This window comes from Panthera tigris, chromosome F2 (genome assembly GCF_018350195.1).
Source record: "Panthera tigris isolate Pti1 chromosome F2, P.tigris_Pti1_mat1.1, whole genome shotgun sequence".
Taxonomy (NCBI): Eukaryota; Metazoa; Chordata; class Mammalia; order Carnivora; family Felidae; genus Panthera; species Panthera tigris.
The window spans coordinates 78,224,508-78,238,082 of record NC_056676.1 but is presented as its reverse complement, the minus strand read 5'-3'; the positions used below and the strand labels follow the sequence as shown (position 1 = coordinate 78,238,082).

Below are 13,575 nucleotides of genomic sequence, written 5' to 3'. Positions count from 1 at the left end.
GGATCTCATGAGGATTTACAAGTGGAAATTTCTCAGAATCTGTTTTGCAGTGCTGGCATGGTTATCCTTATCTTTTAATAAGATTGAAAAGAGATGCTATCCTCTTGGACAAAGAAAACATTCGCCTCTAAAGAGGCATCCAGACAGTTTCTTAGATGACAAAACAAGGGTGGCCCTCCCATCATGGAGAAGTGGCTGGTTTCATGATACCAATCGCCTAAAACCAATTTGCCAAGCTGCCCATGTCCTTGGGATGCACAAATCCTGTACCTAGATTTGTGATCCCTATTTATACACGAAGACTGAGTATCAGAGCATTTCACGAACTAGACCATGACCATCTGTACTAAGTGATGGAGGGTTTGAAACCACAGTTTGCTGGCTCTGGTTTTCTACACCTGCTGTCCTCTGCACCCCTGGGGTTTTCTTACCCACAAGCCTAACTTTAAAGTAGGAGGGCCTCCCTACTGTCTCCCTTATAAGCCCACAGAGCTTAGGAAGGGATTGAAGCACACAGCACTGGTGGGGTCCTGTGCCAAGCAGGCAGTGTTGACAGGGAGATGCTGATGCCCTGACAGCCCTACTCATGGAGCTCCTGTCTAGTGGGTGAGACAGATTCACCCAGAGCCATCTACTGGGCATCTGTTGGAAAGCACCACCAGGGCTAATGTGACAACTGGGCAGAGGGAAAGTTCCAGAACTCTGTGGAGTTCTCTCTGGCATTGTCTCTGGTCTCCTCCCTGGCTCCCTTTATTAGATGGTCCTGGGAGCTCCAATGCCCTACTACCCTCTTCCCCTTTATTCCTGAGGCAGGAGCCAACCCAGACACCCCTCCCCTGCCTTCAGCTGCAGAAGCCAGAAGACAGACTGGCCTTTCAAGGACCCACCATCTTAACTGGGTAACCAGCACCTGGGGTGAGCTCTGCAACGGCTCCCACAATAGGCCTGATTCTGGAGGGAAGCGCCATTGAGGGCAGGTCCTCAAAGGAAGTCCTTACTCTTCTCTGACATTCCTCCTTTTGGGAAATCTTGCATTTAGCCCTAGAGTTGTAGAAAAGCAGAGATAAGTGGGCAGGGGTCCCTGCCATCTGCAAATGCACATGCCATGCACTCAGATTGGTGCAGGATGGGACAGGGGATAAAACATGGGTCTTGGAGATGAGGCAGCTGGGGAGCTAAGCCTGCCTCCCTATGCCTGACCACCAGCCTCCTGGCTTCATGCGGAGCGCCAGCCTCCGGTCAGCCAGTTGAAGGATCTCTGATGCTTTCCCAGGGAGTAAGGGTTGGCTGAGGCCGTGGGGGAGGAACTAGGTCCCTGGAGAAGGGGAGCGAGGCTGGGCGCCCAGGCACTGCTGCCTCAGCCCGCCCACCCCGGCCATGCCAGCCGCTAGGCAGGCTCGGGCAAGCGTGGGCCCTCTGTGCCCATGTGTTCCATGAAAAGTGAGGAGAAAGACACTTGTGAACATGCCCTGAACCAGTGCGTGCAAACGCTGCTCAGGGGCAGTCTGGAGCCCAAAGATGGGCTTCCGTGTACAGATGCTGTAACTTCGGACAAACGATAGAATCCCTGTGGTTCCATTTCATAAACAAATCAAGATTGTAGTCACGTCTCTTTTGTAGAAGCGTCCCGGGAGGAGTCAGAGGCATTGCTGAAAGGGAAGTGCTCTGTGCTCGGCATGTGGTGAATCCTCAGCGGGGCCTGTCCGCTAGTAGCAGCCTCTTCAACGTCGCTTATTGTTATGTTATGTTGGTATTAACATCGCTGTGATGTTCCTGGTGGTTCTGCCACTCTCAGTGCTAACGGAGGGGTGCTAACGGGTGTTCGGTCCGCGCTCGGGATCTCAGAAACCACTTCTGCCTATCCCGGGTGCCTCCTTCACGGCTGGACCATTGAGTTCCAAAATAGGGACTCATCCGTGAGGCAGGGCCTCATCCCCATTGTGCGGACGTGTAAATGGTGGCTGAGAAATCGCCTGTCATGGCAGCCTCTGCTCGTAAGGAAGCTGCGGGCAGTTCGACCCCAGAAAGTGTGCCCGCCGACTCAAACTTGTTCCGAGGGAGCAGCGGCCACAGAAAACCCTGGGTCCCTAATACTGAATGACCTTTCATCATGTGAAGCATCCGTAGACTGCTCATCTGCCCCCTGTATCTGACCAAGGACAGCCACGTGCACCTGAAGACCAATGAGGAAGTCTCCTCCCTCCCCAAACCACACCTAAGTATGATGCTGGCCAACTGGAGACCGTCTCGAGTTTCCTCCTCCTACTCTGTGAACAATTCTCCTTTCTAGCCCTTCGGAAGCCTTGCCAGTGGCGGCCTGGATTCTTTAACGCAAGGGTGTGAAGGCCTTGGTTCTGCCCGTGATGAGGTGCAGCGAAGTGTACGTGCATCTCCCCGTGTGCCCTGAGCCACCCCAGCCCCCCACATGCCCTGTGGCCAGATCGAGTGGGCAAGGACACTGGAGAACCACCATCAGCAAGCATAGTCAAGGCTTCAAGGAAGCCTGCTGTAAAGGAACCTGTTTAACTGAGTTTAACTCTGTATTTCTGCATTTCACAAACCCATTTGGCCGAAGAACCCCCTACCTTCCCACACCCCCCCTCACAATTTAATTACAAATTAAACTGGTGTCACCCAGAACAACTTTGGAAATGTTACAGGGAGCACTGTGGAGACATTCAACACTTACAAAAACTTTGCGGTGGCTGTGATTGTTCCCATTATACAGAAAGTGAAACTGAGACCACCAGGTACTAAGCTGTTTTCCCCAAGTGTCCCTCCTTCCTCTAAGCGAGGGTGGCGGGAGCTGGCATTCAGCCTACTACGTCCTTGATGCTCCATCCCCCGGGCTGCCTTGCCTGGAGACATCCCTCCTCGGGAAGCTTCCACCCACGCTAACAAATCCCTTCAGTCTCCAGGACGGGACCCTCCTGGCCTGAGCGTAAGAACCAAGCACTTACTAGCAGATGAGTGTGTTGTGTGGGCACAGGTGCCCTGTCTCCACCATTAACTTGCTCTGCGAGGACGGGAGGACACATCTTGTGTGATGTGGCACACACATGGCACACGGTTGATGGCATCATTTCCCTGCTGCAAGTGTGCCTGGGGCGGTGTGGTTCCATGTAACCCTCGGCGATCGCGGGCAGGAGCTGCGATGACTGTGTACCGCCCGCAGCCCAGTGATGCTCCCACAGCTGAGTGTGCACTTTCTTCCCCAGCCCTCGCTCACCTTGCGGTGGTCCTGCTGCTGGCCTCCTCGTCCACCAGATGACAGGCCAGTGGCACATGGCCTTCCAGAGTGGCTGGTGTGAGGTCACACAGCTAGAAAGGTGCAGAGCTGGGACACAGACTCACGTCTGTCTGACTCCAGGGCCCCAGTTGTCTGTGTGTTTCTGTTTTCAGTGTCACACTGGCTCAGAAGGGATGTGGAGTCCGTGGAAGGCACTTCATAGAAATTTCAGAAATTTGGTATGTGTGTGCATGTTTGCAGACACACATTTGCACACACACAATGTATAGGTGAACCTGGAAATGCACAACGTCTGACGCGCCTTTGAGAAGCAGGGCCTGCCTCGCGGGGTCATTGGCAGACTGCGTAAGACCGTAGAGGTAGAGGACACAGCGCAGCACGGTGTTTGCTAAATATTTCTAATAGGTTCATCAGTTCGCATGTTTGTTGAATGTCCAATAACCTCATTTCACAAATGGGAGAGTCTGGAAAGCGGCATTGACTTACTCAGTGTCCCACAGAAAATTGACGGAGGGAGGGAGCCGGGCTGGACATCTTGGCAGAATCCTTTGACTTGAATCAGATGGTGTCCGAGCTGGATGGGAGCTCAGAGATCCCAGAATCGCTGTTTTTAAATGCCCCCCACCGTGCACTCCCCAGGATGGGTGTGGGAGTTGAGCAGCCTGGCCCATGTCCCCCCTTCTTCCCCACAGCTGCCCCATGAGTGTGCCTGTCATGGGCTTCTGCATGTGATCCAGTAGAATGGAGTGTGACCCCCCAGCAATTGCACTACTAGGTACTGATGCAGAGGTTACAAAAATGCTGATTTGAAGGGGCACATGCACCCCAATGTCTAGAGCAGCACTATCAACAATATCCAAATTATGGAAAGAGCCCAAATGTTCATCAACTGACGAATATATAAAGCAGATGTGGTATATATGCCACATATACACTCCACATACACACTCCATATATACACTCCACATATACACTCCATATACACACTCCATATATACAATGAAGTACGACTCATCAGTCAGAAAGAATGAAATCTTGCCATTTACAACAACGTGGATGGAACTAGAGGGTATTATGCTACACAAAATAAGTCAGAGAAAGGCAAGTGTCATATGATTTCACTCATGTGGAGTTTAAGAAACCCAACAGATGAACATAGGTAAAGGGAAGAGAAATAAGATAAAAACAGAGAGGGAGACAAACCATAAGAGACTCTTAAATACAGAGAACAAACTGAGGGTTGCTGCAGAAAGGTGGGTGGGGGTTGGGCTAAAGGGGGGATGGGCGTTAAGGAGGGCACTTGTGGGGATGAACACTGGGTGTTAAGAGATGAATTACTGGGTTCTACTTCTGAAACCATTATCATACTGTATGTTAACTAACTAGAATTTAAATTTTAAAAAAAGAATGTGTTGTGCCTCAGCTTAAGAAATCCTTCTAGATACCTGTTCTAGCCCGTTGGTGCTCAGCCAAGGGCGATTTTGCCTCTCGGGGACCTTTGGCAGTAACTGGAGACGTTTTGATTTTCAGCACTGGGGACTGCTGCTGGTGCGTAGGGGTGATGCTGGGCATCCTGCAATGCCCGGGGCAGCCCCCTGACAAAGGAGCATCCGGCTGGATGTCGCTCGGGTCCAGGTTGAGGACACTGTGCTTTGTGTGGGTGACTCTGAGCCTGGAGCGAGGAGGGGCCACACTATGATCGGGGAGGGGCGTGGGGCTGTCAGGTGCGTACGGACCCCTGGGGGTCTTGTTAAAGCATGGACCCCATCTGATGCGGTAGGTCTCCAGTGAAGCCCGAGAATCTGCATTTCCTGTGCTCTTTATCCTGCACTGACCGCTGCTCTCTTTCTCTGTCCCAGGGTTCCCTGGGCCTGCCCGGTCCCCCTGGGAGAGACGGCAGCAAAGGCATGCGGGTACGTCTGTTCCCACCCCTCCCCACAGTCCAGCCGCCTGCTCGGAGCCCATGTCCTTGAGGGCGGTGGCCTCTGCCAGGGCCAACCCTGAGCTGGGGCTCATTCATACCGGGATCTTCCCGGGTCCCTGTGGGTCAGCCTAATCACTTCAATGACACCGGGCACTGCCTGTGTGTCCTTGGAAGCCATTTCTTAGCTGACAAGCTACTCTGCACGGAGGTCTTGTCTTTGTGCCCAGACCTGCAAGCAGGTCCAGGTCCAAAGTGGGGGATTCGCTCACATTTCCAGTTTGAGGAGTAGCTGAGAATACACCCCGTCCCCTGCACATGCCCAAGCCCCCCAGCCTCCCTCTTGTCAGCTCCCAGACTCCCCCTCTGCGTCCCCTGCCTCTGAGTTGGCACAACCCCCAGAAACCCAGATGAAAAGTGATCTCTACTCGGGAGGGCCAGTGTGCTCCGGGGAAAAGGGATCGTCCTCACCAGGAACCCAAAGAGAGACGGGTTCTGTGTTCCACCTCCTCGTGCTCCGTTTGTGATTTCCAGCACGTGTGAGCAGGTCTCGGAGTGGGAGCCTTGACTGCGAGCCCCTCCTCTGTCCGTGGCCTTTAGCGCTCCGGGACAGGAGGTCTGGGGTGGAGCCCGGGAGAGAAAGGGGGGTCCCGTGCTCTGCAGGACCCCTCCGGCTCCCCTCCTGGTGGCCAGTCTCCTCCATGCAGAAGGGGATTCCTTGTCACTCTGCTTTCTCCACCGTTGTGTCTGCATGTAGTTCCCTTGACCTCCAGCAGCAGGAGCAAGGGGGTTGGGATGTGCCGCGTGGGGTACAGACCAACTCCCTTGTTCATGGCGAGCCTCCCAGGGCAGCCTGGGTCTCCTTGCATGGACGGCCACCTTGTGTCTGTGATGGGGTTTGAGTTCCAGACGAGCATGCCCCTGAGGCTTTGGGCTTCCCTGGCCTGCCTGGGCCTGTGTCCCAGTGGCTTATGACTGGTCCTGTTTTGTGTATGCAGGGGGAGCCGGGAGAGCCGGGGCTTCCTGGAGAGGGGGGAATGCGGGTAAGTGTCGCTCTCGGCTCTGTTCCTGTGATGTTTTCCAGCGGATAATTTTTTTTTTTTTTGAGACAGAGAGAGAGAGAGAGAGGGTGCAAGGGAGCGAGGGGCAGAGAGGGAAGGATGCAGAGGGAGAGAGAATCCCACAAGGGGCAGAGAAAGAGAGGGTGAGAGAGAGAGAAGCGGGGTTCGTGCTCACCTGACGCGGGGCTCGAACTCAAGAACCATCAGATCATGACCTGAGCCAAAGTCAGATGCTTAACTTCCTGAGCCACCCAGGTGCCCCTCCAGTCGATAAATCTTGATGCAAAACCAATTGTTTTCGGTGCAGAATAGATCCACAAAGGCTTCCTGTATAACAACACGCATGCCTGTGTGTGTATATCCTCACATCTATAATTTTTCCTAAATTCTTACAAAAAGTGAAGCATACCACTGTCTCCCGTTTATCTTTTTTCATTTAACAACAGATTAGAGATCTCTTTCCACACCTGTTCTCTCAGTCAGCGCACCTCATTCCATGACGTGGGTGCATCATAATTTACATAACCTTTTCCCTATGATGACCCTACGTGTTGTTTCTAATTTCACTGGTCTTTCACCAAAATCAATATGGTAATAAATGCATGTGTGTGTGGGTGTGTGTGTGTGCATGCTTCTCCTTACATACTGTATTTTATTTCAATAGGATAGATCACAAAAGTTGGCAAGCCTTTGCCTAAAGAAATGCACATTTTAATAGATTTTTTAGATAGATATTTCCAAATTCGTTGCCTAAAATCCATAGCAGTTCGAGGTCCAGGCCACAGAGGAGCCTCAGGGCTCTGCAGACTTCTGTTTCGGCTTTGTCAGGACTCGCCCGGGCTCTGCAGGGCCCACGGCAGAGTGTGAATGACGAGCGACAGGAATCAGGCAGGTCGCTCCGAAGCTGGGCACAGATCCTGGCCAGACGGTAGGGAGGCCATGGGACGCAGGGCAAGTGGAAATGGAAATGGTTCATTATAGCTCGGAGGCCACACTCCAGCTGTTCCTCGGAGTTGAGCAGACAAGGGAGTGAGTCCTGGCAGAATCCTGCTCCACCAGGCAAGGGGGGGCGGCACGAACTCTAAGTAGAAGGGGGCAGCGTGTGGTAGGTGAGGAGCAGGGGTCTCTGGGTCTTGCCTCTGTTCCTGCCTCTCCTTCCCCTTCCCACACCTTTCTTGGGAACCCTCTTCTGCAGGGATTCCAAGGACCACCTGGACCCCCCGGGCCTCCTGGACACGTTGGAGCTCCTGTAAGTAAAGGCTTGTCTCTGGAAGGGTTTCTGTTTTCTTCTCCAGGGATTGGGACCCAGACCCCTGGCGAATCCCCCTCCAGAGTCTGCACACAGAGGACCAGCTGCCTTGGCACGTGTCAATGGCAGTGAGGTGCTGGTGTCTCTTCTTACCAGAAATGCTGAAACATTATGGCCCTTAGGAACCTCCTGGAGGTCGTTTAAATGCACGCTTCTAGGACGCCATTCCCAGACAGTGACACAGCAGCTTTGGGGGAAGCCCGGGAATCTGCATTTTTACCCAGCAGCCCAGGTGTTTCTGACACTCAAGCTAAAGAAGCTTTTTTTTTCCCAGCTGGTCCAGTCTGCCACTCCAGAAGGGGTGTGGAGTCTGTCAGTTCCCTGCCCCTAGAACAATGCTAGACCCACAATGAATGTTCAGTAGCCACGTGCCCCTTGAAGCAAGCGATGAGCAGATAGACGTGATGGATAAGGAGCAAAGTGGCTTCGTAGTTGTCTCATCGTATTTTTGGTTCTCAGTAAGAGATTTGAGACTCTCTCCAAATAAAAGAAGCAACGTTAAAGGCCATTTTCAAGCATGGCGGCCTGCATTGCCTTGGGAGACTTTTAACACCTCTGATCTCTGTGTGACGGGCCAAGGCATTGGGATGGAATTAAAATGGCACAGATGTCCAGCTGCCCCCAGAGGCCTGGGCGGGCCGTGGAGCCTCTGCCCTCTGGGATAGCGGCCTATGGTTCTGGCCCTGTGCCTCTTCTCCAGGGGCAAAGGTGTAGGTGTTATTCCTAGAATAGGTAATAGGGCCTGGGCAACCTTTAGCATCTTCTCCGCAGAATGTCCAAGGACCCTTTCTCCAGGAAAGGAGAGGAGAGAGTGGGGACCAGAGGGGGTTCCCATAGTAATGCATCCACGCCTCTCCAGCGGGGCTGTGCACTGAGCTGTGGGCCTGGCCCTCGAGCCTTCCCAGGAGAAGGTTTCATCAGCTGGTGCTGGTGGCCCTGGCATCTCCCTCCGGACCCGGCACATGGGAGAAGAGCAGACGCTCCGTATCATTCTCAGCTCCTGCTTTTTTAGTGTGGGCAGTAGCCTGCCGGCAGAACTTCTACAAGATTCTGGCGCTAACCAAGTGATTGATGCAGTCACTCTCTGACTCATGTATTCATTCAGCAGGTGCTTATGAATATCAAGTGGCAGGCATATTCTAGACTGTGTGGGGGTGCAGTATTGAAGGAAAGAAGGAACCGCCCTCTGGGGGCTCACGTTCTCCTTGGGGGAGTCAGAGGAGGTGTCACATGGGGCTTAGTGCTGGGAGAAGAGGAAAGCCTGGTAAAGGGGATGGAGGGTACTGTGGGCAGAGCAAGGGGTAGCGGTTGCGTTTAGATCCTGTGGTCAGAGAAGCCCACGCCTTGGCTGATGCTTCCCTCAACTCTGCTCACAGAGTGGAGGGCATTCTTAGCATAGGATCTGGTGTTGCTTCTCAGGAAGGTGGAGTGGACGCGACAGGGCGGGGGCCCTCTCCCCAGAGGAGGTGGAGGAATGTGGCTTTAAGGCACCCAGGTTTCATGACCTGGATTTCATGTTCACGATGGGATCATAGGTTCTGGGTGGCAGGGGAGACTGACTTCAGAGCCACGTTCCTGCCATTGGCCGGGCCAGCTCAGGGGCCAGGTATATTCAAGCCTAGTCTGGAGGACCTGGAGAACCCCAGCCAGGAAACCAGCCCCAAGAGCTCACCTCGCACCCTGGTGGGGACCTAGGTGCCCAGGCCTGATGGGGGGAGCACAGGATGCTGTACAGAGAGGGTCCTGGGAGACGGGATCTTCACTGCCTTCCCAGGCAGGGTATCTGTGGGCCCCCGGACCTTCAGAACAGAGCAGCTGGGCTGAGCCGTGTTTCTGATCTACCCCTCTTCCCACAGGGTCTCCAAGGAGAACGAGGTGAAAAGGGAGCCCGAGGAGAAAAGGTATTTACGTTTGCCTCAACCCATCACCACAGCTTTCCATAGAAAGAGGAGGAGGGTGCCTGGAACTCCCCACGCTGTGCTTGCTTGTGAGTGCACGCGTGTGTGTGTGCACATGGGTGCCTGTGCGTGTGTGTGTGCACATGTGGCAGGTGAAGGCTGGTGCAGATGGGGCATTAATTTCCCACCCTAAATGTCAGTTCTGGGCCAGGAGGGCTTGGGCTCGGTACCTGCAGGGACTATAGTCTAGCACACAGACAGAGTTTGGGTTTCCAGACCAGGAGGGTTTGAGAGAGCCCGGCCTGGGACTCAGAAAGTTCTGGTTGCTGCCGTGGACTCACATCTCACTTGGCAAAGTTACATAACCTCTGTGCTTCTCCATTACCCTGATTCTCAAAACCAGAGGAAGGGTGCACAGTGACCGCCGTGGTGTCGGGGACCCCCATTTAGTCTCTCTCACCAGGGGTTGGGAACTGACCCAAGCTGAGGCTCCACCCCCACCGTGGCCGGCACCCTGGAGTGGGGCTGAGGGCCGCCGTGCCTTCATTCTGTGCACCAGGTTACCACAAGGGGACCCTTGGGCCAGAACTTTCCACTTGTGCTCTTGTTCAGCTGGGTGGAAACAGGACTGCAAACCTACCCCCCCAACCCCCGGCCTCAACCTGCCCATAAGGCATTGGGAGCCTCTGCCCAGGCCCATCCCTCAGATCGAGAGCTGGAACTCGGCCCTCCCATGCTGAGTCAGGTTCCAGATGCTTTTTCAGAGTCTGCCGCGTTCTGTCCTCAGCAGTACACGTTCCTCTAGTTTTAGAAGACATTTTGAAATTATTTTAATTCTGTATCAGTATATTTGGAAAATTGTAAAAAAAAAAAAACAACAACAAAAAAAACAACAAAAAACCCCAAACAACATAGCCCCTAATCCTGCTATCCAGGTACAACTATGGGGAACGCTTTGGCCCATTTTCTGTAGGACATGTTCCTATAGATCTGATTTCTTTTTGCAGAGACACACATAATATATTCAATTTTGCAACCCGTCCTGTCTGTTGTCCCTACATGCAGTATTTTTGCCCAGGCTGCTGTAGGGTTTTTATGACTCATTTTAAATGGCTGCATACCATTTCATTGCATGAATAGACCATGATTTATGTGCCTGTCCCCCTAGTATTGATCATTTAGGGTTGTTTCCAGTTTTTCGTGGTTAAAAATAATGCTTGGGTGAATATTTTTAAACCGATAGCTATATTTAGTCATTTAGTTTTCAAATGTAGGGTTATTTCTTTAGGCTGCTGTCCTGGAAATGAGATTACCAGTCAAAGAAAATGAACCTGTTTGTGGCTCTGGAAACACATGGCCACATAGCTTTCCAAAAGGTTCTTTAGAGTAAAGGGAGACAGGAGCTAGCATGGTACCCCACCTGAGGCTCCAAAGCATGATTTCTGTGTGCATATTAAATTTTAGGCATTATAACTTAAAAAGTGACGTGTGACGTCTCTTACCCCCGTGCTCATCGGGCTTTGTGTCTCTTGGTTCTTTTAAGAGTTTTAACACGGTCCCACATATTTGTCTACCAGAAGAGCTCCTTTCTGTGGCTCTCTGCTCCCTTGTTTACCTCGTGGGGACTTGAAAGTGGCATTTGGAGTAACTGGAGATTCAGGCATAGGGTGGCATGGCTTGAGGGGCAGCTCAGAGTCTGCTTTGAAGCCCCTGCCTGAGAGCAGGCAGGATTTGGGAAATGAAGCCTGTAATAGGGCTGGGCCGTAGAACAGCGAGAGGGAAGCCCAGGCTTCCAAAGTGCACAGTGAGCTCAGCGTTGATTCCGGATGAAAGCCCAGACCTTCCACCCTGACTGTCATCTGAGGGAACTGTCAGGGACCCAGGCCTGTACCCTGGCATGGGGTTCAAAACAGGCTTCCGCTTGCAGTCTCCCTCAAGCTCCTACTGGGGCCTTTCCACTTCAGCGCCCCTAGGGCCCCTATAGTCATTTGTACCAAATCCACGTGTCTTTCCCACACGCACGTGTAGACCCCTCGCAAACTGGGCACAGTGCTCATGCTGCCTTCATCTCTGGGCCCTTGCTCCCTGGGGGCACACTCGACCCAAAGCACACGACCAGTCCTCATCCGCTGACACGTTGGTGTGGCACTGGGCACCCGAGAGGAGCTGACGCCGAAACCAGGATTGATCTCCGGTTACAGAAGGCCTTCACTAACAGGTGGATGAACTTGGACTCTTTTGGAGGATGCATAGGATGGGTTCAGAAGGTGCATTCTAGCACTCGGGCTTAGATGATGTCACAGGAGTGGATGGTGAACAGGACGCTGCGTGGACCATGTCACCTTAGTTAGGAAATGCCATGGACAGAAGGCACGGGGCGCCCAGAGCAGGAACACAGCGCCATCCGAAAGATGCTCCTCCAAGCTTCCTGGTTGTAGCAGCTCCAGCTGAACCAGTGAGTTTGGGTTTCCCGGGGTTCCAGTGAAGACTGCAGGACAGAACTCACAAGCCTTGTGAGAGCCAGCTCTGTCACTCGTGGGCTGGGACAGCCACTTGATGTACCAGAGCCTCAGTTTGCTCATCTGCAGAGTGGAGATACTGATGTCATCCCTGAAGCTGGCTGGAAGGTTGGATACGTGTTCAGCACATAACTGACACTTCCACAAATATTTCCTTTCCCCACCTGTGCTTCAGAGGAAATTCAGTCTGTACACACGCAGGAGTTTGTTCTTTCCAAAAGTCTGCTTTGAAGTAACAGCTTCTTCTCGTACAGCATGGGGCTGCTTTTCCAGCAAGCTTTGGGAGTCTAGGTTAAGGCTTTTTTGTCCAGCCAAGAAATGGTGCATTTCTATCAAAATCCTGAATTATCAGATCTGGAAAGGACCAGAGAGAAGCCTGGAGATCTCTCCTTATTTACAAATGGGGAACTGAGCCCAGAGGCCATGATTTCCTGATGCCACGTGGCCCGTTATAAAGAGAGAGATTGCTTAGGAGCTCCTCAATTCCAGTGTGGGCTTTCCCCTCCACGGCACACCAGGCCTGAAGTGGTACCAGGAACGTAGGACAACTGATGTTCCCCTGAACTCTCTCTGCAGATTGGCCATAGCCCAGCTCCCTGCAGGTTTCTAACAGGGCAGCTCAGGAAGTAGAGGGCCACCTCCAGATGACGTCCAGGAGAGGCATCAGCCAGTGTCCCTGTTGGCCTCGGTCTCTCCGGGCTGCACCAGGTGGCTCACCATGGCATAGAGGAAGTCCTGCACCATTTTGGAGCCCGCCTGCCTGTGTTTGAACCCCAGCTCTGAGCTCTGCAGACCGTGTTACCTTTGGAGAGTTATTTAACGTCTGAGCCTCAGAGTCCCTCATCGCTGAGGGTGACTGTGTTACATGAGGGCCACCAGGAGGATCAACGGAGTTAAGATTTATAAAATGGGTAGAAGAGTGCTGGGAAATATGTGCCATGTGTAAAGGGCAGGGACACAGAAAGAGAGGGACAGAGACTGAGACAGAGAGAGACAGGAAAAGATAGAGAGAGGGGGGAGCCCGAGCCTGGGCTATGCAAGCTCAGCTTCGGGTATGTTTCCAGCTTCCTTGCTAACTTTCTGGGCAGCTCTGAGGAGAGCTGGCCCCTTCTCTGCACCTTAATCTTCCCAGATGTCAAGAAGCCTGGACTGCATCATCCCGTGGGCTCCTTCCCAGTTCTTATATCCGATGGGTACTTAAAACAGTTTATTTTCTCGCGAACCTCTCTGATTTCTTACCTCAGCAAGAAGGAACTTTCCATCTCCCTTTGAGACAGGCCCATCAGTTGCCTGGCCTTGCGCAGCTCGGAGCCAGGCCGCGGAGAGCCACTGCCCGTCCATTACCGAGGCCACCTTCAGACAGCAACACAGTGGGCGTTCTGTGTAAGGTGGGGGACTGCCCTTTCTTGAAGCCTCTTCCAGAAGGCGTGGAGGCTCTGAAGGTGTGAGGGCATCCTGGCAACTGAGGGGCAGTAGAGCCTGAGTGGACTGTCCAGGGACTACTGAGCTTGGGACAGCTGGCAGATTGCAAGGGGACTCTGGTCACTAAGGAGCCAGAAGGTGGATACAGTGTTCTGTCTGGAAAACCGGGCTGCCAGGACAGCTTTGGGTGGATGT

The 13,575-nt window shown here is 53.0% G+C and overlaps 1 protein-coding gene across 1 annotated transcript in view; it reads left to right on the top strand.

Moving 5' to 3' along the window:
• COL22A1 (collagen type XXII alpha 1 chain) overlaps positions 1-13,575 on the top strand; it is a 257,921-nt gene that overhangs the window by 94,682 nt on the left and 149,664 nt on the right. The window contains exons 13-16 of the mRNA XM_042973098.1: positions 5,110-5,163; positions 6,170-6,214; positions 7,428-7,481; positions 9,398-9,442. Of these exons, the coding sequence (XP_042829032.1) occupies positions 5,110-5,163; positions 6,170-6,214; positions 7,428-7,481; positions 9,398-9,442 (198 nt within the window). The remainder of the gene's footprint in view (positions 1-5,109; positions 5,164-6,169; positions 6,215-7,427; positions 7,482-9,397; positions 9,443-13,575) is intronic.